Source organism: Leucoraja erinacea, chromosome 18 (assembly GCF_028641065.1).
Source record: "Leucoraja erinacea ecotype New England chromosome 18, Leri_hhj_1, whole genome shotgun sequence".
In the NCBI taxonomy this organism is placed as follows: domain Eukaryota; kingdom Metazoa; phylum Chordata; class Chondrichthyes; order Rajiformes; family Rajidae; genus Leucoraja; species Leucoraja erinaceus.
In genome coordinates, this window is record NC_073394.1 from 12,882,872 (window position 1) to 12,907,118 (window position 24,247).

General features: G+C 51.3%; 1 protein-coding gene across 3 annotated transcripts in view; it reads right to left on the minus strand.

Annotated features, from left to right (window-relative positions):
• The window catches only part of LOC129705667 (AMP deaminase 3-like), a 34,040-nt gene extending 14,557 nt beyond the window's left edge, over positions 1-19,483 (minus strand). Inside the window, exons 1-6 of one of the 3 annotated variants that reach the window (XM_055649353.1) lie at positions 19,376-19,483; positions 11,172-11,412; positions 9,366-9,561; positions 7,156-7,321; positions 5,098-5,317; positions 3,239-3,368 (exon numbers count right to left, since the gene is read on the minus strand). In XM_055649353.1, coding sequence (XP_055505328.1) covers positions 3,239-3,368; positions 5,098-5,317; positions 7,156-7,321; positions 9,366-9,561; positions 11,172-11,392 — 933 coding nt within the window. In that variant the 5' untranslated portion in view covers positions 11,393-11,412; positions 19,376-19,483. Of the gene's footprint in view, positions 1-3,238; positions 3,369-5,097; positions 5,318-7,155; positions 7,322-9,365; positions 9,562-11,171; positions 11,413-14,655; positions 14,817-16,105; positions 16,128-19,375 lie in introns of those variants that run through there. The other 2 variants (XM_055649355.1, XM_055649354.1) reach the window with 2 other exon arrangements.
• Between the last annotated feature and the right edge of the window lie 4,764 nt (positions 19,484-24,247).

The following is a 24,247-nucleotide window of genomic DNA, read 5'->3' on the forward strand; positions in this document are numbered from 1 at the left end:
TGCCTGAAACCGTTCCAGTGGCCGTGTAACATGTTCGAGTTCCAATCTGGATCCCTCGGTTTCTAACCGTATTAACCCCCTTTCCCACTCCCACACCGACTTATCTGTCCTGGGCCTCCTCCATTGCCATGCTTGATGTCGTTGGATGAATAGCCCCCTTCCTTCCGCTTTGGTAGTTTATAATGCAATGGTATGAATATTGAATTCTCCAACATCAGGCATTAATCCCTTTCCTGCTCTCGCTTTCCCCTGAAGATAGACACAAAATGCTGGACAGGCAGCATCTCCAGAGAGAAAGAATGGGTGATGTTTCGGATCGAGACCCTTTGACAGACTGTCTGAAGAAGAGTCTCGACTGTTAGGTCTGCAGAAGAGGTCTCGATCCGAAAATTCACCCATTCCTTCTCTCCAGAGATGGTGCCTGACCCGCTGAGTTACTCCAGCATTTTGTGTCTATCTTCGGTGTAAACCAGCATCTGAAGTTCCTTCCTTTCCCCTGCGCCCACTATCCCACTCACACTGCTCCTTTCCACTGCTCCACGCACTCATCTCTCAGTACCAAATATCCTTGTATTGCCCCCTCCAGCTTTACCTTTCACTCCTCCTCTTCTCTCCTTATCCAACACCTTTTTATCCCCAATCTCCAGCCTTTTGTCGCTCACTCCACTCAAATCTCTCCCCCTGGTTTCTGAGCCAGTGAAATCTGTGTTTTTTCCATTCAGAAAGATCTCACACTGTTCACCATCAACCTGCAGAGTGTCGGCAGACACAAGCCTTGATGATGCCTCCGGTAATCCTCGCTCCCACTGAAGCTCCCGGGACTTGGCTCCGTCACCCACAAGGTCAGGGGCGGTGGCAGCTTCTCCAGCCTGCCCTCCTCACCGACGTCACACTGACCCCTGGCTCACCTTCCCACTTTATCTCCATAATCCCTCCATCCTCTTAGTGCCCAGCGACTTCAGCCCTGTGCCTTGAAAACGCTCACACACTGAGCAGCCACCGGCCGAGGATTCCAACGAGTTCCACTGCTGGAGTAACTCAGTGGGACAGGCAGCATCTCTGGGGAGAAGGAATGGGTGACGTTTCGGGTCGAAATCCTTCCTCAGACCCAACAGTGAAGTAATGTCTTTGTTCTCAGACGATTAGCTCTGTCAGCCGACTGTCCCCCTGGTTCCAAAGTCCAAACTTACAACCACTCAGCCTCTTGAATCAATTGTGACCTTCTTATAACTGAACAGAATGGAAACAGGCCCTTCAGCCCACCATGCCGACTAAATTTGCAGTCTCATCTGCATTTGGCCCACAGACCTTAATCCTTCCTATCCACATGTAGTCCACATGTCTTTTAAATCATAATTGTATCCACTTCTATTGCTTCCTCTGGCAGCTCGTTCCAATGAAGACTATCCCGTGGAAAAGGTTGTTCCTGAGGGCCCTCTACAACCTCTCCCCTCTCACCTTAAGCTGACAACCTCTAGTTTTAGAATCCTCTACCCGGAGAGCATTCACTTTATCCTTGTCCCTCATAATCTTGTATACCTTAATAAGGTCACCCTTCAGCCTCCTCCAGCCTGTCACAACCTCTCCCTATAACTCAAGCCCACACACCCACGCAACATCCAAGTGAATCGCTTCCAACTCAATGACATCCTTCCTGCAGCTGGGTGGCCAGAACTGCACTCAGTACTCCAAGTGTTGTCTCAGCAATGATGATGTGGACACCGTTCTGGTAAACTCTCTTCTGCACCCCCTCCAAGGCCTCCACATCCATCCCATAATGGGTGACCAGAGCTGTCACACAGTGTTTCAAATGTGGCCCAACCCAAGTCCTATAAAGCTGCACACGACTTCCTGACTCTTGTACTCGGTGCCCTGACCGGTGAAGGCAAGTGCACCAAACAGCTTCCTTACCACTCTGCCTACTTGTGTTGCCACATTCATGGAGCTATGGCCTTCGACCCCAAGATCCCTCTGTACACCAATGCTGTTAAGGGTCTTGCCATTAGCTATGTAATTTCCCCTTACATTAGACGTCCCAAAGTGCAGCACCTCACGCTTGCCCGAATTCATCTCCATCTGTCATTTCTCTGCCTATATCTGTAAGGGATCTATATCGGGCTGGACATACTTCCTCACCATTTGTCACATGTGTGCTTGAACTATTCCCACATTTCCTGTTATGTTGGCTGTGGTTTCATTTAGTTTTCGACCTTTTTGAAACTTCCCCTTTCACTTTCAATAAACAACATGTATTTTATCTCTTGCTTATATGGATAGGTTGGGTTTAGAGGGGAATGGGCCAAATGCAGGCAAATGAGACTGGACTAGAATGGCAATTTGGATGGCATGGCAACGGTGGGCTAAGGGCCTGTCCCTGTGCTACATGACTCCATGCTTTGATCATCCAAAGCCCAGTGAATATCACCCAAACTCCGTCTCGCCCCTCTTCACCCGTGTTAGTCTACATCGGATACTCGAAGCCCCCGCTACCCCCGAATCGGAAAACATCACGCTGCAGGAACAGGCCATTCAGCCCACTCTGTCCATACAGGAGAGTTCTTCAGCCGAACCCTGCACCACACGGGTCCGTGGACCTGCAGTGTCAGGGCACAGTGCCGTCCATGTGCGACCTCCACAAGCCCTGGGGAGCGGGTCTCCAGAGCCCACCCTCCCGGCCCAGTGACCTGTGACCCAACACTGCTGCTGAGCTCCAACAGTGGTCAGTAGTTGACACTGCCCATGCTGGTGACCAGTGACCATCATTAACCAGTGCTGGTAACTAGTGACCATCACTAACCAACACAGGCCTGTAGTGGTTTCCAGTAACCATTGTTAACCCAGTAACGGTGACCAGTGACTATCATTACCCAACGCTGGTGACCAGTGACCATCAATAACCAGCATTGGTGATCAGTGGGCATCATTAACCAGCACTGGTAACCAGCACCCATCATTAACCAGTGACTATCATTAACCAGCATTGGTGACCTGTGACTGTTAATGACCAGTTGTGGTTACCAGTGACCATCATTAACCAGTACTGGTGACCAGTGACCATCATTAACCAGTACTGGTGACCAGTGACCATCATTAACCAGTACTGGTGACCAGTGACCATGATCATTAACCAGTACTGGTGACCAGTGACCATCATTAACCAGTACTGGTGACCAGTGACCATCACCAACCTGTGCCGGTGACCGGCGCAGTGTTCTCCCCGTGTGTCTGGGACCCTCACCTTGCGGACATTGTAGAAGTCTCGGTGCGGCACGCCCTTCAGCTCCCGCAGCTCCGCCATCTCGTTCAGCATCTCGTGCAGGTCGAACTTTGAGCCCAGGAAGTTCAGCCTCCGGTGGCAGTAGGTCTTCCTGTGGGAGGAGATACAGGATCAGCCGGACCGAGTTCCAACCAGCAAACCCCAGGTCCCCCAGTGCAGGCACGGGGTCAGTCCTGGCTATGGCCGGCACCGTTGCGAATGGCCATCGTGACCTCACCCATCTCACTCACCCACACCGTGTCCCACCTCGGGAAGACCAGGTGAGTGATCGATCATAAACACAACAAGCGGGGAGCAGTGGTTTGTGGAGGACAGGCGTAAATCCTTCAGACCAGGTGAGAGGACTAACTGCGTGGTGGGCAACATCAACAACCTAGCCAGAGGACAGGCATGGGAGGAGGTAGTTCAGCACAATTGAGATAGTGCTGTCAAGTACAATTCTCCAGTCAGCCCTCTCTCCAGGGACCAGCCTCTTCCCCATTGACACCATCTACACTTACTCCTGCCTCAAGGAAGCAGCAAGCATAATCTAGGACCTTTTCTCCCCTCTCCCAATCAAACAGAAGATACAGAAGCATAAATCGCTAGACTTACTGGACATTCCTCCCATACACTAGGGTATAGTTGCAATTTTCCTCAACTCAATGGTTTAATGATACTTTATTGTCACGTACCTAGGTACAGCAAAAACTGTACGCAGTTCAGTAAGTCTTACTAACACATAGGTACAATCGTACAGAAGACCAAGAGTGTGGGGTGGTAGATTACACTCAGACACTAAACAAGAGTCACCACGTTCCTGACACCATTTTGTGTGATTCAAGTCCATAGTTGTTAAAAATGTCATGAGTGTTTAAAATATCATATGGACTGAAAACAGAACAATGAAATTCTTAATTGCTGCAGCTTAACAGGTCTGTAACCACAATACTCACAGGTAACACAATAAACAAAACAAAAAAAGGCTCAATAAATTAAAATAAAACCCCAACATTATTGCAAAACAAGTATGTCGACTTAGCTTGGCCATAGAAGCCCAACCTATCTCACTGTGAGAGTTTCCTCTGCCACAGTTATGCTACAACGCTGTAACACTATATTCTGCACTCTGGTCTTTTCCTCTGTGCAGTACCTGTTATATTTGTATATGGCTTGGTTGTACTCATGTGTAGCGTGACTTGACTGGATAGCACGCAAAGGTTTCACTGTATCTCGGTACACATGACAGTATTAAACACAATACCTGCAGCTTCCCCTCTCACCAATCAGCCCCTGGGTCCTTCTGGCCATCACCACCACTCTCTGGGTAACACACATTTTCCTCCCACTCCTCGATGAGTGTTTTACCACCAGATTATTGCGCCATCAGCCGGGGGCGGGGGGCGGGGGAGTCTCTGCACCCACCCACGGTGAACCAGCCACCGTCTCACGATCGGCGGGCAGTAGTCGCGGACTACAAGGCTCCCGTCCCCAGAACCTGCCGAGAATGGAGGGCAGGTCCCAGGGAAAACAACGGGACCAGGTCAACACCAGACTCGGTGACAAGCCGGGGACACAACAAACGCCGACGTCTGTGCCAACGAACAACTTGCTGGTGGGACTCAACGGGCCAAGCAGCATCCGAGGAGGAAGGAGAGGTCGATGTTCTGTGTCAGGACCCTGCTCCAGGGACGAGAGCAGAGAGGGGAGGTGGCTGGGGTAAAGAGAGGGGGATGGGGAAGGTTTTCACGGTATGTCGGTACACGTGACAATGAGAAGCCAACACCATTGGGACGTCGAGCACCCAGACAAGCGGCCATGAGCGTGGAGATGTCACTTACGTGGGGCCATCAGCAATCAGCGCCAACACGTGACTCAGGTCCAGTGTGAAGGTCTCCAGGTCAGGGTACGGGAGGTTTTTAGGCAGTCCCTGCTCCAGCATCTCCTTACTCTCGTAAACAACGATTACGCCTTCCTTCATCTTCGCCACGTACTCCAGGTTCTCCGGAGCGTCGCTGAGGTCGTACGGATCCTCCCCGTCCCTGGGAGGTGGGTGGAATTCTGGCCCAGGGGAGCACGGAGCAGTTATACACTTCCACAGACGTCCAGCCTTCATAGTTTAGAGATACAGCGCAGAAACAGGCCCTTCAGACCATTGAGTCCGCACTGACCCGTGATCACCCAGTTCACCAACACTATCCTGCACACTAGGGACATTTTATACATTTCTGCCGAAGCCAATTAACCTACAAACCCATACGTCTTTGGAGTGTGGGAGGAAACCGGAGCACCCGGAGAAAACCCACGCTGTCACGAGGCGATAACGTACAAAATCCACGCAGCCAGCACCTGTAGTCAGGGTCGAACCCGGGTCTCTGGCACAATGATATGCACGGCTTCATCTCGCAATCATTCCCATAAATTGCAGCCCGCTGGGATCTGAAACCGGAGCCATGGGTTTGGGATTACGGAACACTGGGACCATCAGAGGCTCCAATTCATCACACAATGGTCAGGCCCCGCTGTGCACCCACCCCCGAGACGTGATCTCACCCGCGCCTCAAACGTGGATGAAGCCTTTAATGGAGCACAGAAGAAAAATGAAAATAATGGGCACTGTGTACAGTTCTGGTAACCCCATGACAACAAGGGTGTGGTGGCTATGGAGAGGGTGCAATGCAGAAGAGGTATTCATAATGATGCCTGGATTGGAGGATATTAACTAAAATAACAGGTTGAACAAAATGTAATTTTTGCTCTGGAATGTCGGAAGTTGAGGGACGTACTGAAAGGTATGAGAATCACAGACAGGGTAGACAATCAGAACCATTGTTCCCTTGGGTGGAAATGTCAATGCTTGGAGGGCAAAGCGTCATGGTATAGAGGAAGTGTGTTTAAAGGAGATGTGTGGAGCAAGTCTATTTTTGGCGGGTGCCTGGAACATGCTGCCACAGGTGGAGGTGGACATGTACTAGTGATGCTTTTTGCTGGGCACATATGTAGCAAGGAATGGAGGGATATGGATTACGTGCAGGAACGGACACGTTTATCTTGGCATCATTATCAGGCACAGACACTATGGGCATGGTATATGCTGTACTGGAAGAATGTTCTATATTCTAAATGCTAGATGGAGACACTTTGCCCTCAGACACCATCTCTGAGATTGTAAACGTTTCATGTTCTGAAGCAACCCTGGGTCACAACCCCTTGCCCAAGAGGCTGGTGCAGGCACCCACTCCCGTCCCCCTTTCCTCAGCCCACAATCCAGTGGGAAGTCACTGGGCTGGGATCAAAGGATGAGCCAGAAGGGAAATGGTGTTGAGGTACAGGTACAAGGATGTAAGGGTGGGATAGAAGGGCTGAGTGGCCTCCTCCTGTTCCTCTGTCCGGCCAGTTGTGCTGTAGGATAGGACAACGCAGCTGCTCCCGAGGGAACAACTCGTGTTCTCCCCAATGATGGAGAGGGTGACCTCGGATACTCCTTTCATCGGCCGTTCACACTCACCTGCTTCCTACCGCACAGCCAGCTGCAAACATCTGGGAAAGGTGATCGGGCAGAAAGCCAGCTGTTTGCCGTGCCCGCCCGCTCTGCAATGGATCCACCACCTTCTCATCCCGACCTCCCAATGTTCCCATCTCACAACTGCAACATGACATCCCAACTTGTATACTCCGATCCCCGACTAATAAAGGCCAGGGTGCCAAAAGCCTTCTTCACCAAGGTATCTACTTGCGATGCCACTCTCATGGAACCATGTACCTGAACTGCTGGATCCCTCTGCTCAAAGACACTCCCCAGGGACCAACCGTTCATTGGGAAAGGCTCTGCCCTGGTTGACTTGCCAAAACGATCTGCTACACACACTCTCCCCCACAGCACAATTCTGTTGACTTACCGGGCAAGACCTCGTCTTCCTCCAGCCACTGGCCATTTTTGGTGGAGCGCATGTACTGTCCAGTTATTCTGGGGAAGGTCTGGTAGGCCAGGCGCATGTATTTCTCCCGAATGAACAAAGCTTTTATCAGCCCCTTCGCCGCATGTTCATAGTCGTCCACAGTTATCTGGAGTAGACATCAGGAAGAACCGCTGTAAACCCTGGGCGTCTCCGCAATACTCCCTCACCCCACCATCCCAACCTGCCCTCCCACGAGAAAAACTCATTGACAACTCTTCCTCCCCCATCATAGAAACATAGAAATATAGAAATTAGGAGCAGGAGGAGGCCATTTGGCCCTTCGAGCCTGCACCGCCATTCAATATGATCATGGCTGATCATCCAACTCAGTATCCCGTACCTGCCTTCTCTCCATACCCTCTGATCCCCTTGGCCACAAGGGCCACATCCAACTCCCTCTTAAATATAGCCAATGAACTGGCCTCAACTACCCTCTGTGGCAGAGAGTTCCAGAGATTCACGACTCTCTGTGTGAAAAAAGTTCTCCTCATCTCGGTTTTAAAGGATTTCCCCCTTATCCTTAAGCTGTGCCCCCTTGTCCTGGACTTCCCCAACATCGGGAACAATCTTCCTGCATCTAGCCTGTCCAACCCCTTAAGAATTTTGTAACTTTCTATAAGATCCCCTCTCAATCTCCTAAATTCTAGAGAGTATAAACCAAGTCTATCCAGTCTTTCTTCATAAGACAGTCCTGACATCCCAGGAATCAGTCTGGTGAACCGTCTCTGCACTCCCTCTATGGCAATAATGTCTTTCCTCAGATTTGGAGACCAAAACTGCACGCAATCATCTCAGCACCTCCCCCCTACCCCACCCCACCCCACCTCCGGCCACAACCACATCCCTACCTCTCCTTCCCCTGAACTCCCTCCTCCCTGTCTCTGCTCCCTCCCCCCACACCCCTATCCCTGCCCCTCCTCCCCTGGCCCATAGAGTTCTGGACCGTAGGATGGATTGTTACTTATTATGCCCCTGTCCCACTTAGGAAACCTGAACAGAAACTCTGGAGACTTTGCGCCCCACCCAAGGTTTCCGTGCGGTTCCCGGAGGTTGCAGGTGGTTGCAGGTAGTGGAAGCAGGTAGGGAGACTGACAAAAACTTCCGGGTAACCGCACGGAAGCCTTGGGTGGGGCGCAAAGTCTCCAGAGGTTTCCGTTCAGGTTTCCTAAGTGGGACAGGGGCATTACAGTGGTAGGGTGAGGCAAAGATTTGGAGAGTCACAGATGGAGACAGAATTGAGACAACTTGCCGATGCCGATCACCATGCCCCTTCAGGCACCTGTCCAGACACGGCCTTCAATGTTGTTACTGGTTCTGCCTCCACCACCATACCTTTAAACCTCCGCCCTCTCACACTCCACCTTCGGGTTTCAGACACCCCATCCCCACAATGGGAAACAGACTAGCTGCTCACTCCATCTGCGTCACCCTCCATTTTATAAACCTGTCAGCTCACTCCTCAGCCTCCTATTCTCTAGGGAAAATATCTAAATATCACTGGTGCTGTCCAGGGCTCGATGTATATGGTATTAATGCAGGCTAATATGTGGGATATTGTTTTGATTTAGTTTTCCTAATGTAGCATGGAAACAGGCCCTTCGGCCCGCCACGTCCCCTCTGACCATCGATCGCCTGTCCACACTCGGTCAATGTTATCGTGCTTTCTCATCCAATCCCTACACAATAGGGGCCAATTTACAGAGGCCAATTAACCTGCAAACCATCACGCCTTTGGGATGTGGGAAGAAACCGGAGAACCTTGAGGAAACCCACATGCAAACTCCACACAGGCAGCAGCCAAGGTCAGGATTGAACCCGGGTCTCTGGCACTATGAGGCAGCACCTCTACCAGCTGTGCCACTCACTGTTCCGCCCTACAGTATAGATAGGCACGATGGTCAGCATTGACAAAGTGGCCTATCTGTCTGAAGAAGTGTCTCGACCCAAAACATCACCTATTTCTTCTCTCCAGAGACGCTGCCTGTCCTGCTGAGACACTCCAGCGTTTTGTGTCTATCTTTGGCAAAGGCCCGTTTCTCTGTGACTCTACCTACGATTCTCCTGCCAGCTCAAGCCCTCCAGTGCAGGGGACCCTGTTGTGAGTCTACTCTGGGGCCTCTGTAGGTTTAGGTGTTGAGTTGGGCCCTCACCCCAGCACAGTAATCCCCACTGATGGTCACTCGTTGAAACTCAGGCACTTTATAGGGCGGCGGGAGCTCCTGCGGAGGAACATTCTGACTCGGCTTCTGTGGCGTCGTGGTCGGAGAGACCAATGAGAGCACCCCATCGAACGTTGAGATCTGCAAGGACAGCGAATGGGATCGGATCATGCGGAGACTCTTCTTCCTGTGGAGCCAAATCAGGACAATGAGATCATGGCGGCAACCGGTGTCCACGTGGCCTCCGCTACATCGGCGAAGATCAGGGCAACCACCCCCTCCAATCGCTCTCCCCCACCCACCACTACTCCGGGACCACACTACCACCCGTCCATCATCCCTCCCTCTGGTTCTTCCACTGGCCCCGTGTCCCACTGCCAGAAGGAATAGGAGTAGAATTAGGCCATTCAGCCCATCAAGTCTATGCCGCCATTCAATCATGACTGATCTACCTCTCCCTCCTAACCCCATTCTCCTGCTTTCTCCCCACAACCTCTGACACCTGTGCTAATCAAGAATCTATCTATCTCTGCCTTAAAATATGCACCTTCTTGGCCTCTACAACCTTCTGTGGCAAGAGGGTGGGTGTAGAGTCCGGAGAGGGCTACAGAGATAAGGAGTGGTGTAGGGGGCTAGAGGGATGAGGTGGACTCTAGGGGTGGGTGGGGTTATAAAGTTAGAGGGGTGCAGGGGCCAGGCTGCAGAGACAGGTGGGATTGTAGGGCCAGAGGGGTTTGCAGGGACAGGTGGTGTATAGGGCATTACGGAAACTAGGATGGATATCAGGGTTATAAAGAGTTACAGATGCCCCTATACCAACAATAAATATGGGGATTTCAAATATGTTTGAAACATTACACCTGGAAGATATGAGACTCCTCCTAGCAGGCAAATCAGACCACTTCCAAAAGACTTGGTTTGCATTTATTGACTTACTACAAGTGCAACAGAACTCTGAAAAGAAATGGTTTCAGGACCTGGTGAGGGGGGAGGTAAAATACAAAGTTGGTATATCCCTTCCAGCTACTTTTAACATGGCTTTTGTTTCTTTTTCTCTTTTTTCTTTTCTATGGCTTACTTCTTAACTGTTATCTCTAACGGTGCCTATGGGTCTATTTATTAATCACTTTTTCACTCACACACCATTCTATCTCACTTTCTTTACCTTTCTCTCTTTTTAAAGCTTAAACAATGAAGTGGTACAAGAAATGTATTGTTATATTTGGCTTGTATTATTCTCATGTACTTTACTTCTAATAAATAAAAATTTAAAAAAATTTAAAAATTAAAAGAGTTACAGTCAGAGCAAGGGGAGGGCAAGGGATTGTAGAGAGGGGAGGGGTGTAGAGGCTGTTGGGGCTATAGAGATAGGGAGAGGTGTCGGGGTGTCGGTTACAAGGAGGGGGAAGCGGTTTAGGGGCAGATGGTGTGACAGGGATGGGGAGTAGTGTGGAGGGGTTTACAAGGAAGGGAGCAGTGTAGGAGCTGGAGAGGATGGCAGGGATGGGATTACAGCCGTATGGAGGGCACGGCTCCAGTGATTGGGGAGGGGTGCAGGGGCATCAGGGGTCCCGGAGGGTGAGGACGGGATTCCTGGGGGATGGGGGGGGGGGGGGGGGGGGGCAAGGGGGGGGGGGTGTAGGGGCTGAAGGGGTTCCAGGTGTGGGAGGGGTGTAAAGGCTGGAAGGGATTACAGGAGAGGGTGGGGGGAGGGGGGGGTTAGGGGGTAAACAGGCACAGTCCCAATGTGGGATGGGTCTGACCTGGAGCTCTCCGCCCCAAAGGACGCAGACAGACCTTATGACTGACATCTCCGACAGCTGTTCGGCGATCTCTCTCTGCAGCTCCCTCTCCTTCGCCTCTTGTTTACCGATGGGGCAATCCTCCGCGATGTCGAACATCGACAGTACATCTTTGGTGTCCTCCTCTCGGATAGCTGAAGCAAACACCTTCTCCGCAATAATCCGCACTTGCTCATCCTCCTCCGTCTGAGCGGCCTTGGGGAAAGGACGCGGCATCTCTATGGCTGGGGATAGGGCTGGGGGGGAGGGAACAAACATGATTATGGTTTATATTGGAGTCATTGTTCCTCCATGGGTAACACTTCAACTCAGCGACCGTCTTTCATGGGAGAAGATTCCTTCATGCAGAGTGTGGAACGATCACCCACAAGTCTCAGGATATGTTCAATGTTGCTTTAAAATTGAGATATTGCGGCTTCATAGGACCGTGGTTGGGCCGCATTTGCAGTATTGTGTGTGGATCTGGTCACCCCATTATAGGTGGGGCGGCACGGTGGCACCATGGCCTTACAACGCCAGAGAACCGGGTGCTGCCTGTGCAGAGTTTGTACATTCTCATTGTGACCACGAGTTTTCTCCAGGAGGCTTGGATTTCCTCCCACACTCCAATGACCTGCAGGTTTGTAGATGAATTGGCTTTGGTAAACTGTGTCCTCAACTGGCCTGGTCTGTATGCGACTCCATACTTTCCACAGTGGCCCCCCTCGCCTGCCCTGTGATGAGGCAGGCACTAAGGGCATGCGACGGACTAGGACATCTTGTGAACCAAGCAGGGTGTTTTGGAGAGGTCAGAATTCACCTACATCTGCTCAGATTCCATTCCCCATCAAACACCTCTTCGCCAGACTGACAACATCTTCCCAAAACACAGAACAGTGCAGGACTTCATCCCGCCCTGGCCGTGTCAAATATGATGCCACGTTAAACTAATCTCCTGCGCCTGCACAACAGGACCCATGTCCCTCTATTCCCTGCATCTCCTTGTATCTAAAAGCCTCATAAGCACCACTGCGGTGGGAGATTGCAACCTTCACGTGGTCCACCCTGTTTCGACTATTGCAATCAACCCGATGTGCACAAACAAGATCAAATAGAACAAGTTGGCCTACAACTTTAGGCTGGGCGTGCCGCACGCAAGAAGAAAAGATAAGCACCACTATCATATCTGCCTCCACCACCACCTCTGGCAGTTTATTCCACACACTCACCACCCTCGGTACAAAATAAAAACTTGTCCCACACATCTCCTTTAAACTTTCGCCCTCTGATCTTAAAATTATGCCCTCTAGTCTTGAAACAGTGTGCAGCGTACCATATCTACTGTGCCGTTCATCATTTTAGATACAATACTGCTATCAACTCTCCCCTCAGCCTCCCACAATCCAGAGAAAACAACACCCCCACCAGTCTAGGCCGCATCACTGTAAACTGCATCTGCACACTCTGTAAACGTCTCTACATCCTTCCTGTAATGGGCACGCCGAAACTGCATACAGTGCTCCAAATCCGGCCCAAACCAAAGGCAAGTAAACCTGCAACATGACCGATGAAAGCAAGCATACCATACCATATGTAGTCACAAAATGCTGGAATAACTCAGCGGGACAGGCAGCATATCTGGCGAGAAGGAATGTGTGACATTTCGGGTCGAGACCCTGCTTCTGACCCGAAAAGTCACCCATTCCTTCTCTCCAGAGATGCTGCCTGTCCCGCTGAGTTGCTCCAACATTTTGAGTCTACTTTCGATTTAAACCAGCATCTGCAGTTCTTTCCTGTACCATACCATATCAGATCATCGGCAGGAGTCTGTTAATAGGGGCTGGTTTAGTTGTTATGCTACGATTCAAATGTTAGATGTTTCGAACGCCAGCATTAATCAGTCAGGAAGTAAATTCACTTTTGACGAGACCTCCTGGCTGTTCAGAGTTCGTGCTGTCTGACCCCAACACCATTCCGTTTCTATTTATTGCCACAGTCACATTTTCATCTCGATTGTTAAGCCACAGTATTTTTAAACCGGTTACTGCAGAAAACATTCCTCCCGCAGTTGGCGGCAGGACGGTTTTGGACTGTCAACAGTTCAGAAACTTTAACAAAACGTCAGTGTTTACGCGATGACACTAAACCTCGGACTTGTAAATCAGTTACCCCTCGACAGAAAAAAATACCGCACATCCTAGAACCCTGCTCAAAGGGATCCCTCATCAGGCAGTTTTACTCAGAACCAGAAGGGTCCCGACCTCAAGCATTGTCTGTCCGTTCCCACCACAGACGTTGCCCGGCCCGCAGAGTTCCCCCTTCCCCCCTCCCCCAAGCGCTTACTTTTTTTTGGGGTGGAAGATTGCAACCTTCACGTGATCCGCCCTGTTTTGACTAATGCAATCAACTCGACTTGCACAAACGGAAGATCAAATAGAATAAATTGTCCAACAACTTTAGGATGTGCACGCCACACGAAAGAAGAAATCACATTAACCCCACCCTTTCCCCACAATGCATGCATCAATCTCACTGCTCCATTCTCTCCCCACAAACCCAGCATTAATCCCTACCCTCTCCCCACGACCGCGTCAAACCCACACGAATTCCTCTGTCCCGCGCTCTCCCCACAGCCCTGTCTCAATCCCACGCAAATCCCACTGCCCCGCTCTCTCTCTCCACAGCCCGGAAGGTCCAATCCATGTTAGTCTTTCCAAAATGCAACACCACTCATTCCTCTCCCAAAGAGCCAGGCCCCGGAATCCTGGCAACATCCTCGTAAATCTTCACTGCATTTTTTCCAGCTGAATGACATCCTTCCTATCACAGAGTGCTCAAAGTGTGGCCTTGCCAACGTCCCAACTTCTACACTCAATACCCCCTGATTGATGAAGCCCAGCGAGCCATAAACACTCTCCACTGTCCTACCTACCCGCGACACCACTTTCAGGGAACGAGATACATGGGGAGAGGCAATCTGTCCCACTCCATTCCCCTCTTTGATTCCGCTTCCACCTCACCATACCTCCCTCCCCTCCTCCTCTCCATTCCCCCCTCCCTCTCCCCCCCCCCCTCCTCCCCCCTCCCCCTCCCCCTCCTCCCCCTCCTCTCCATTCCTCCTTTCCCTCCCTCCCACTCTCACTTCTTTCTGCCCCTCTCCCTTTCCCCAACCCCGCATTGCCACACCCCTCTTCACTTTATCCCCTCTTTTTCCACTCTCCATCGCGCCCCCTCTCATTCATTTCCCTCCTCCCCTCCTCATCCCTCTCGCCCCTCCTCACTCCCCATCCTCCGTCCCTTGCCTGCGCCCCCCTCCCCTCTCCCTCCCGCAGCAGATCCTCGGGGACCCGCACAGTGAACCTCTGTCCCGGACCCTGCGCGGATCTGCCCCGGAGGTCGTGGGGGGGGGGGACGGGAGGGGCGCCACAGCAAGGCAGCAATCTCTGCGGTCCCCACACCGAGAGGCACAGACCGATCCCAGCAGCCGACCCAGTTCTTACCTGTCCCGGACATTCTCGCTCCGTCTCCCGTTCCGCCCGGTTACTTCCCCGCTCTCTCTCTCTATCCCGGTGCTTCACCCGTTCTCTCTCTCCCGGTCCGCCCGGTGTGCTCGGCACTACCCCCCGCTCTCTCTCTATCCCGGTGCTCTCACTGCCAGTCTCTCGGTCTGCTCGGTACTCCCCGCTCTCTCTCCCACTCTGACCGCGGGCTCTGAGCCGCTCCGGGTTTTATTCCCGCGATCCGTGGCTATTTTCAGAAACTGAGACAGAACCTGGATTACCAGCAAGGACAGGGTCACGCTGCCTGTGTGTGTGTGTGTTGTTGTGTGTGTAGCCCGGCCCGGCCCGGCGCGGCCGCGTCTGTGTGGGTGTGTGTGTGTGTGTAGCCCGGCCCGGCCCGGCCCGGCCGCGTCTGTGTGTGGGACACTGTCACACGGTCGCGTTGTTGTCAGGATTGCAATATGATTATTATCAATATAATTATTGACGAGGACATTATGATTAGACAACGGATACAGGAGCGGTGTGGAGGCAGGGATTGGCGACTGGGGTCTTAACCCGGTGACTCTGTGTACTGAAGGCAACGGTGGAATTAACGTCTGTTCTCCCGGTTTTAAGTGGGGTTGTTGAAGGAGGCGGGTACAATCGCAATGTTTAACATACATTTGGAAAGGAAAGGTTCAGAGGGCAAGGGTCAAACACAGGGGAATGGGACTAGTTTAGGTGGGACATCTTGGTCGGCATGGACGAGTCGGGCCGAAGGGCCTGTTTCCGTGCTGTATGGCAGCGTTGGTGGGGGTGACTGGTAGATTACTGAACGCATTAACCTACTCGGCCATTCCCCAGATCCCTCTCAGCTCAACGCCCCGAGTTTAAATACTCCCCCCCCCCCCCCTTACCCCCCCCTCCCCTTCCTCTCCCCCCCCCATTCCCCCTCCCCCCCCCCCCCCCGCACCATCCCTCCCTCCTATCTCTCCCCCACCCACTATCCCTCCCCCCCCATCCACATTCCCTCCCCCCCATTATCCCTCCCTCCCTCCCTCCACAACCCACTCCCTCTCCCCCACTGACCCACTCCCTCTCTCCACTCCCATCTCAGCCTCTCTCCCCTCACCGGGGGAGGGGCCGTGGTGGTGGTGGTGGTGGTGATGCAACTTTTGCTTTAGCACCACCCCCCCCTCCCCCCTGGCCCCCCTACCCCCTTCCCTCCCCCCTTGGCCTCCCTACCCCACCCCACCTGCCCTCCCTCCCTCCATCCCCACCTGCCCTCCCTTCCTCCCCCCTCCTGCTATCCCTCCACACTTGCCCTCCCAGCCCGCGAGGAAGAGACTCTGCCGGTATAAGTCGGTGTAAAGTCAGAAGCAGCAAGAAGACCAGGATACGTATCCATCAAACACCTCCCACCCCCTCAAACACCCTCCTTCTGAAACAACTACCCTCCCCCAAATACCCGTCTAAACATCAACCTCGCACAAGTATGTTGTATGTACAGGAAGTGTTGTTTTTTAAACACTTCCTAAGGGCTCGGCAACTGAATCTTGGCAGCTACAACATAAACAGCAACAACTTCCTTAGTTCACACAGCGGTAGCGGGGAGCATTCCAGTGAGTCGACGCTGTGCTGCCCCACCCACCCCTCGCACGGGTCTGACTCAACTGTGCGGTTCCCAGCAAAGCTCCTATAGCACCTCTGCTCACTTCCATCCACCCATCCACCCATCAGCACAAACCTCAGTCCCACAGCTTTATGCACCGTGTCAGGAACCGAGCCAAGGACGCACATAAAAGATTGATTGCCAAAGTTAAAATAATTCAATGCATTAGATGCGGCTCCAATTAGAGCTGCTCCTTGTATCCATTAGCGATTAAAAAAAACTCCCATTAACCTGCCCGTTCCCTCGGGACCCCGAGAGCGGGGTGGAATTTGTAAAATAAATGCCTGCGGATATTCTCGGCACAGTGCGGCGATCCCTCAGTAGAAACATAGATAGGTGCAGGAGTAGGCTATTCGGCCCTTCGAGCCAGCACCGTCATTCAATTGATCATGGGGCTGATCATCCAAAATCAGTATTCGGCCCTTCGCGCCAACACCGCCTTTTCCCCCATATCCCTTGATTCCTTTAGCCCCAAGAGCTAAATCTAACTCTCTCTTGAAAAGATCCAGCGAATTGGCCTCCACTGCTTTCTGTGGCAGAGAATTCCACAGATTCATAACTCTCTGTGTGAAGTTTTTCCTCATCTCAGACTAAAATGGCCTTCCCCTTATTCTTAAACTATGACCCCTGTGACTCCCCCAACATCAGGAACATTTTTCCTGCATCTCGCCTGTCCAATCCTTTAAGAATTGTATATGTTTGTATAAGATATCCTCTCATCCTTCTAAATTCCAGTGAATACAAATCCAGTCGACCCATTCTTTCATCATATGACAGTCCCGCCATCCCGGGAATTAACTTGGTGAACCTACGCTGCACTCCCTCAATAGCAATAATGTCCTTCCTTAAATTAGAAGACCACATTTGCACACAATAGTCCAGATGTGGTCTCACACGGACCCTATACAACTGCAGTAGGACTTCCTTGCTCCGAAACTCAAATCCTCTCGCAATGAAGGCTTTCTTCACTGCCAGCTGTGCCTGCATGCTTACTTTCAGTGACTGATGCACAAGCACACCCAGGTCTCGTTGCACCCCCCCCCCTTCCTAATCTGATAACATCCAGATAATAACCTGCCTTCCTGTTCTTGCCACCAAAGTAGATATTTATCCACATTAAATTGCATCTGCCATGCATCTGCCCACTCACCCAACCTATCCAAGTCACCCTGCAGCCTCATAGCATCTTCATCGCAGTTCACACTGCCACACAGCTTTGTGTCATCTGTAAACTTGGAGATGTTTAAATCATTAATATATATTGTAAACAACTGGGGTCCCAGCACCTGGTCTTGCGGAACCCCATTCCGCACTGCCCATTCCGCGGGAATCCCAATTGAAATGTAACCTTTGCCATTTTGCAAACTCTTTTATGAAGCATTACCTCTCTTTCTCTCTGTACGAATGCTGCCCGAACCGCATTTTCTGTTTTATTTCGGACTTCACCGGTTCTTTGTAGAATTACAGCACAGGAAAAGGCCCTTCGGCCCAAATGTGCCTGCCGATCATGGTAGCAAGTTAAACTAATCTCGGCGGACACAAAATGCTGGAGTAACTCAGCAGGTTAGGCGGCATCTCTGGAGAGAAGGAATAGGTGACGTTTCAGGTCGAGACCCTTCTTCAGATCTCTTTTACCTGCATGACATCCACATCCATCCGTTCCCTGCATATCCACGTGCCTTAAAAATGCCTCTGCCCCACCCCTGGCAGCACATTCATGGCACCTACCACTCCGTGTAGATAAACCCCGAGGGACGGGTTATATTCTCGCGATCCGTGGCTATTTTCAGAAACTGAGACAGAACCTGGATTACCAGCAAGGACAGGGTCACGCTGCCTGTGTGTGTGTGTGTGTGTAGCCCGGCCCGGCCGCGTCTGTGTGTGGGACAGTGTCACACGGTCACGTTAAAGGTTGTTGTCAGGATTGCAATATGATTATTATCAATATAATTATTGACGAGGACATTATGATTAGACGACGGATACAGGAGCGGTGTGGAGGCAGGGATTAGCGACCGGGGTCTTAACCCGGTGACTCTGTGTACTGAAGGCAACGGTGGAATTAACGTCTGTTCTCCCGGTTTTAAGTGGGGTTGTTGAAGGAGGCGGGTACAATCGCAATGTTTAACATACATTTGGATAGGAAAGGTTCAGAGGGCAAGGGTCAAACACAGGGGAATGGGACTAGTTTAGGTGGGACATCTTGGTCGGCATGGACGAGTCGGGCCGAAGGGCCTCCTCCGTGCTGTATGGCAGCGTTGGTGGACTGACTGGCAACATGAACGCATTAACCTACTGCCATTTCCCAGCCTGTCCCCCCCTTAAGAATTTTGTAAGTTTCTAACCCCCCCCCCGTCCCTACCTACCTCTCCAATCCACAACCTAATTTCTAGAGTGACCCACCAAGTCTCTCCACCCTTTCCCGGCCTCTCAGCCTCTCCCTCCCCTCAGGCTACCTTCGCCGGGGAAGGACCCGTGGTGGCGGTGATGCAACTTTTGCAGTAGCACCATGCCTCATCTATCCCCCCTTCCCCTCCCTACCCACGCCCACCTGTCCCCCTTCATCCCCACCTGCCCTCCCTTCCTACCCCCTCCTGCTATCCCTCCACCCTTGCCCCCCATACTCCCGCTATGAAGAGACGACGGCCATACAGGAGTCGGTGTAAAGTCAGGGATTAGCGCAAGGGGTCTTAACCAGGATACGTGTCCCTCAAACACAACCACCCCATCAAACACCCTCCGACCACCCTCCTTTAAGTGGGGTTCCCCCCCCCCCCCCCCCCCCCCCCCGCAAATACCCGTTTAAAACACCAACCTCGCACAGGGTATGTTGTATGTACAGGGGTGGTAGTTTTTTAAGCGACAACTGAATCCTGGCAGCTGCAACATAAACAGCAACACCCTCCTTAGTACACACAGCGGCAGCGGGGCGGGGGCGGGGGGGGTGGCATTCCGTTCCTCTCCCACACTTCCCGCGTGTCTACCCGGACTGGGTCAGGGTGTGTGGGACAGGGGGCACCGTCATTGGTGGCCGGGGACGGGTCTGTGGACGAGGCACCCACTTACCTGAGCTCGGACTTTCCACGACAGCGGTGAGAGAGCGGTGAAAGTGAGTCGACGCTGTGCTGCCCCACCCACCCCTCGCTCGGGTCTGACCAAATGAAATGCCTGCGGATATTCTTGGTACTGCCCCTCCCACAGTGCCGCGATCCCTCAGTAGAAACATAGAAAGATAGGTGCAGGAGTAGGCGATTCGGCCCAGCACCGCCATTCAATTGATCATGGCTGATCATCCAAAATCAGTACCCCGTTCCTGCTTTCCCCCCATATCCCTTGATTCCTTTATCCCCAAGAGCTAAATCTAACTCTCTCTTGAAAACATCCAGTGAATTGGCCTCCACTGCTTTCTGTGGCAGAGAATTCCACAGATTCACAACTCTCTGGGTGAAGTTTTCTCTCATCTCAGGTCAAAATGGCCTTCCCCTTATTCTCAAACTGTGACCCCTGGTTCTGGACTCCCCCAACACCAGGAACATTTTTCCTGCATCTAGCCTGTCCAATCCTTTAAGTATCAGGTGGTGTTTCTATAAAGAAGCGAAACATAGAAACCTAGGCAGGTGCAACATAAGTAGGCCATTCGGCCCTTCGAGCCTGCACCGCCAGCGGGGCGGGGGCGGGGGGATCATCCAACTCAGTATCCCGTACCTGCCTTCTGTCCATACCCCCTGATCCCCTTAGCCACAAGGGCCACATCTAACTCCCTCTTAAATATAGCCAATGAACTGGCCTCAACTACCCTCTGTGGCAGAGAGTTCCAGAGATTCACCACTCTCTGTGTGAAAAAAGTTCTTCTCATCTCGGTTTTAAAGGATTTCCCCCTTATCCTCAAGCTGTGACCCCTTGTCCTGGACTTCCCTAACATCGGGAGCAATCTTCCTGCATCTAGCCTGTCCAACCCCTTAAGACTTTTGTAAGTTTCTATAAGATCCCCTCTCAATCTTCTAAATTCTAGAGAGTATAAACCAAGTCTATCCAGTCTTTCTTCATAAGACAGTCCTGACATCCCAGGAATCAGTCTGGTGAACCGTCTCTGCACACCCTCTATGGCAATAATATCCTTCCTCAGATTTGGAGACCAAAACTGTACGCAATACTCCAGGTCTGGTCTCACCAAGACCCTGTAATTGGCCTAGAACTGCTTCTGTGCAGAGAATTCCACACTCAATCTCTCTGGGTTTTGCTCTCATCTCAAGCTAACATACCATCCGCTTTCTTTACTGCCTGCTGCACCTGCACCCCTACCTTCTGGACTGGTGTACCAGGACACCATGTTTCTGCATCTAGCATCTCCCCCTTTTCCCAATCGTATGTGTTTTTATATAATTCTCTCCTCATCCTTCTAAATTCCAGTGAATACAAGCCCAATCGACCCATTCTTTCATCATATGACAGTCCCGCCATCCCGGGAATTAACCTGGTGAACTTACGCTGCACTTCCTAAATAGCAATAATGCCCTTCCTCAAATTAGGAGACTACATTTGCACACAATAGTCCAGGTGTGGTCTCACAAGGACCCTGGACAATTGCAGTAGAACTTCCTTGCTCCGAAACTCAAATCCTCTGCAATGAAAGCTTTCTTCACTGCCTGCTGTACCTGCATGCTTATGCCCCTGTCCCACGTAGGAAACCTGACCGAAACCTCTGGAGACTTTGCGCCCCACCCAAAGTTTCCGAGCGGTTCCCGGAGGTTGCAGGTGGTTGCCGGAGGTTGCAGGTAGTGGAAGCAGGTAGAAAGATTGACAAAAAACTCCAGGACCCTCCGGGAAGCGCACGGAAACCTTGCGTGGGGCACAAAGTCTCCAGAATAGAAATGTAACCTTTGCCATTTGGCAAACTCCTTTATGAAGCATTACCTCTCTTTCTCTGTACGAATGCTACCCGAACCGCATTTTCTGTTTTATTTCGGACTTCACCGGTTCTTTGTAGAATTACAGCACAGGAAAAGGCCCTTCGGCCCAAATGTACCTGCCGAACATGACACCAAATTAATCTAATCTCGGCGGACACAAAATGCTGGAGTAACTCAGCAGGTTAGGTGGCATCTATGTTGAGAAGGAATAGGTGATGTTTCAGGTCGAAACCCTTCTTCAGATCTCTTCTACCTGCATGACATCCACATCCCTCTGTTCCCTGTATAGCCACGTGCCTTAAAAATGCCTGCTGCCCCACCACTCTGGGTAGACAACCCCAGAGGGCAGTTAGGGACGGGCTATAAATGGCGAGCCTGCCACTGGTGTAAACATTTCCAGTCAGAGAGTAAGTTTAGACACGTTATGTATTGGGAATGAGGAAAGAGAGGTGAAGATGGGGCAGTCACTGACGTTTCCGCTGATTCCAGGCTCGATGTGAAGAACCAGTTTCTGGTCGATCTTACTCTGAACCCCAACTCCCCTCAAACATAGTCCGGCCTCGGCGATTGGTTTGATGTGGCGATGGTTGAGCAGACGTGAACCCCCGTACTCTCAGCTCTGTCCACCCAGCATCCTCCCAACTCCAACCCCGCACTATCCCTACCCCTCACCCACCTCCCCTCCCCACCCCTCCTCCCTGCCCCCTCCTCAAGTGCCCGCGGGAGGCAACGTGCCCGAGGTTGTCACATCACAGATCTAAAGATCAGTGTGAAGAAGGGTTTCGGCCCGAAACGTTGCCCATTTCCTTCGCTCCATAGATGCTGCTGCACCCGCTGAGTTTCTCCAGCATTTTTTATCTACTTTCGATTTTCCAGCATCTGCAGGTCCTTCTTAAACGCTGATCTAAAGATATCGCCCTGAGCAACAGGATGGGGAGGTGGAGGCCGGTTTTGCATATAGGGCCTGTCAAAGCAGCAGGGAGGCGCTACAGAAACAGACAGGCGGGTATATCCAGTCTATTAACCCAGAGGAATGCAATAACTCGAGATCACCGAACAACACCTTGCCATATGCTAACCAAAAGTAGAGACTCCTCGCATAGGGTGTTGTTGCAATCTTTAAGACGAAGCAAGACTTCGTTGCCAGGACTAAAGAGCGTGAACTATAGGGAGAGGTTGTGTACGCTGGGTCTCTATTCCATGGAGCGCAGGAGGATGAGGGGAGATCTTATAGAGGTGTGCAAAACCATGAGAGGAATAGATCGGGTAGATGCACAGAGTCTCTTGCCCAGAGTTGGGGAATCGGGGACCAGGGGACATAGGTTCAAGGTGAAGGGGAAAATATTTCATAGGAATCCGAGGGGTAACTTTTTCACACAAAGGGAATTGGAACGAGCTGCCAGAGGTGGTGATTGAGGCTGGGACTATCCCATCATTTAATAAATAGTTAGACAGGTACATGGATAGGACAGGTTTGGAGGAATATGGACCAAGCGCAGGCAAGTGGGACTGGTGTAGCTCAGACTTTGTTGGCTGGTGTAGCAAGTTCGGCCGAAGGGCCCGTTTCCACACTGTATCACTCAATGACCCAGACCACAAACCAGCCTGGAGAATCTCCTTTGCATTGCTTCCAATGTTACTGTATCTTTTGACAGGTAAGGGGACCTGGAGTGTTCCAGTTGTGGTCTCATCAACTTGACAGAACAACCAGAACAAACCTGCATGTCAAGCCAAGGCAAGTCAAGGCAAGTCACATTTATTTACTATAGCACATTTAAAAAACAACTCTCGTTGGCCAAAGTGCTTTACATTGGTATAATAATAATAATAAGAATAATAATAATAATAATAATAATGGATGGGATTTATATAGCGCCTTTCTAGATACTCAAGGCGCTTTACATCACATTATTCATTCACTCCTCAGTCACACTCGGTGGTGGTGAGCTACCTCTGTAGCCACAGCTGCCCTGGGGCAGACTGACGGAAGCGTGGCTGCTAATCCGCGCCTACGGCCCCTCCAACCACCACCAATCACTCACACACATTCACACGTGGTTCATAGATTAAATACAAACATCACTACATACATAAAGCCCTCGCTCAGAGGACGTCAAGAAAGGCTTGAGAGTAGAGATGAGTTTTTAGTCTCGACTTAAAGGAGTCGATGGAGGTGACAGTTCTGATGGGAAGAGGAATGCTGTTCCACAGTCTAGGAGCTGCAACCGCAAAGGCGCGGTCGCCCCTGAGTTTATGCCTAGGACATTCAGCAACCCCAAGTCGGCCGATCTGAGGGACCTGGAGGTGGTGTGGTGGGTGAGCAGATTTTTGATGTAGGTGGGTGCAAGCCCATTGAGGGCTTTGTAAACATAAAGAATGATCTTGAAATTTATTCGGAACCGCACAGGGAGCCAGTGGAGAGAGGCCAGGATCGGAGTGATGTGGTCCCTTTTTCGGGTGCCCATCAGGAGTCTCGTTGCAGCGTTTTGGACCAGTTGCAGGCGGGACAGGGAAGGTTGGCTGATGCCAGTGTAAAGGGAGTTGCAGTAATCTAGGTGGGAGGAGATAAATGTGTGGATGATTTTTTCGAGGTCATCAACGTGGAGGAATTGTTTTATTTTAGCTATCGTCCGAAGCTGAAAGAAGCTAGCTCCCTAAGTCTAACCATTTCACTAGAAAGGCCAGCATGATGTTTGCCTATCTAATGACTTGATGGATGAACCTGCTACCTATTTCTGATTCACTCAAAGAATCTGAGTTTATTCAGGTTAAGATTAAGAACGCAAGAACCAACAATAGGTCACAACTTGTTCCATTCCATGGGATCATAACCAATCTCCCCCCCTGGCTTATCCCCACCTGGTTTGATGCTCGCAATCCAAATGTCTCCTGATTTCTGCATTGGATGCACTAGGGTGACAGAGCTTCCAGTCTCTGGGTATTCACTGGAATTTACAAGGATGAGAGGGGATCTTATAGAAACATAAATTTCTTAAAGAATTGAACCTGTTCTTAAACAGATTTACTA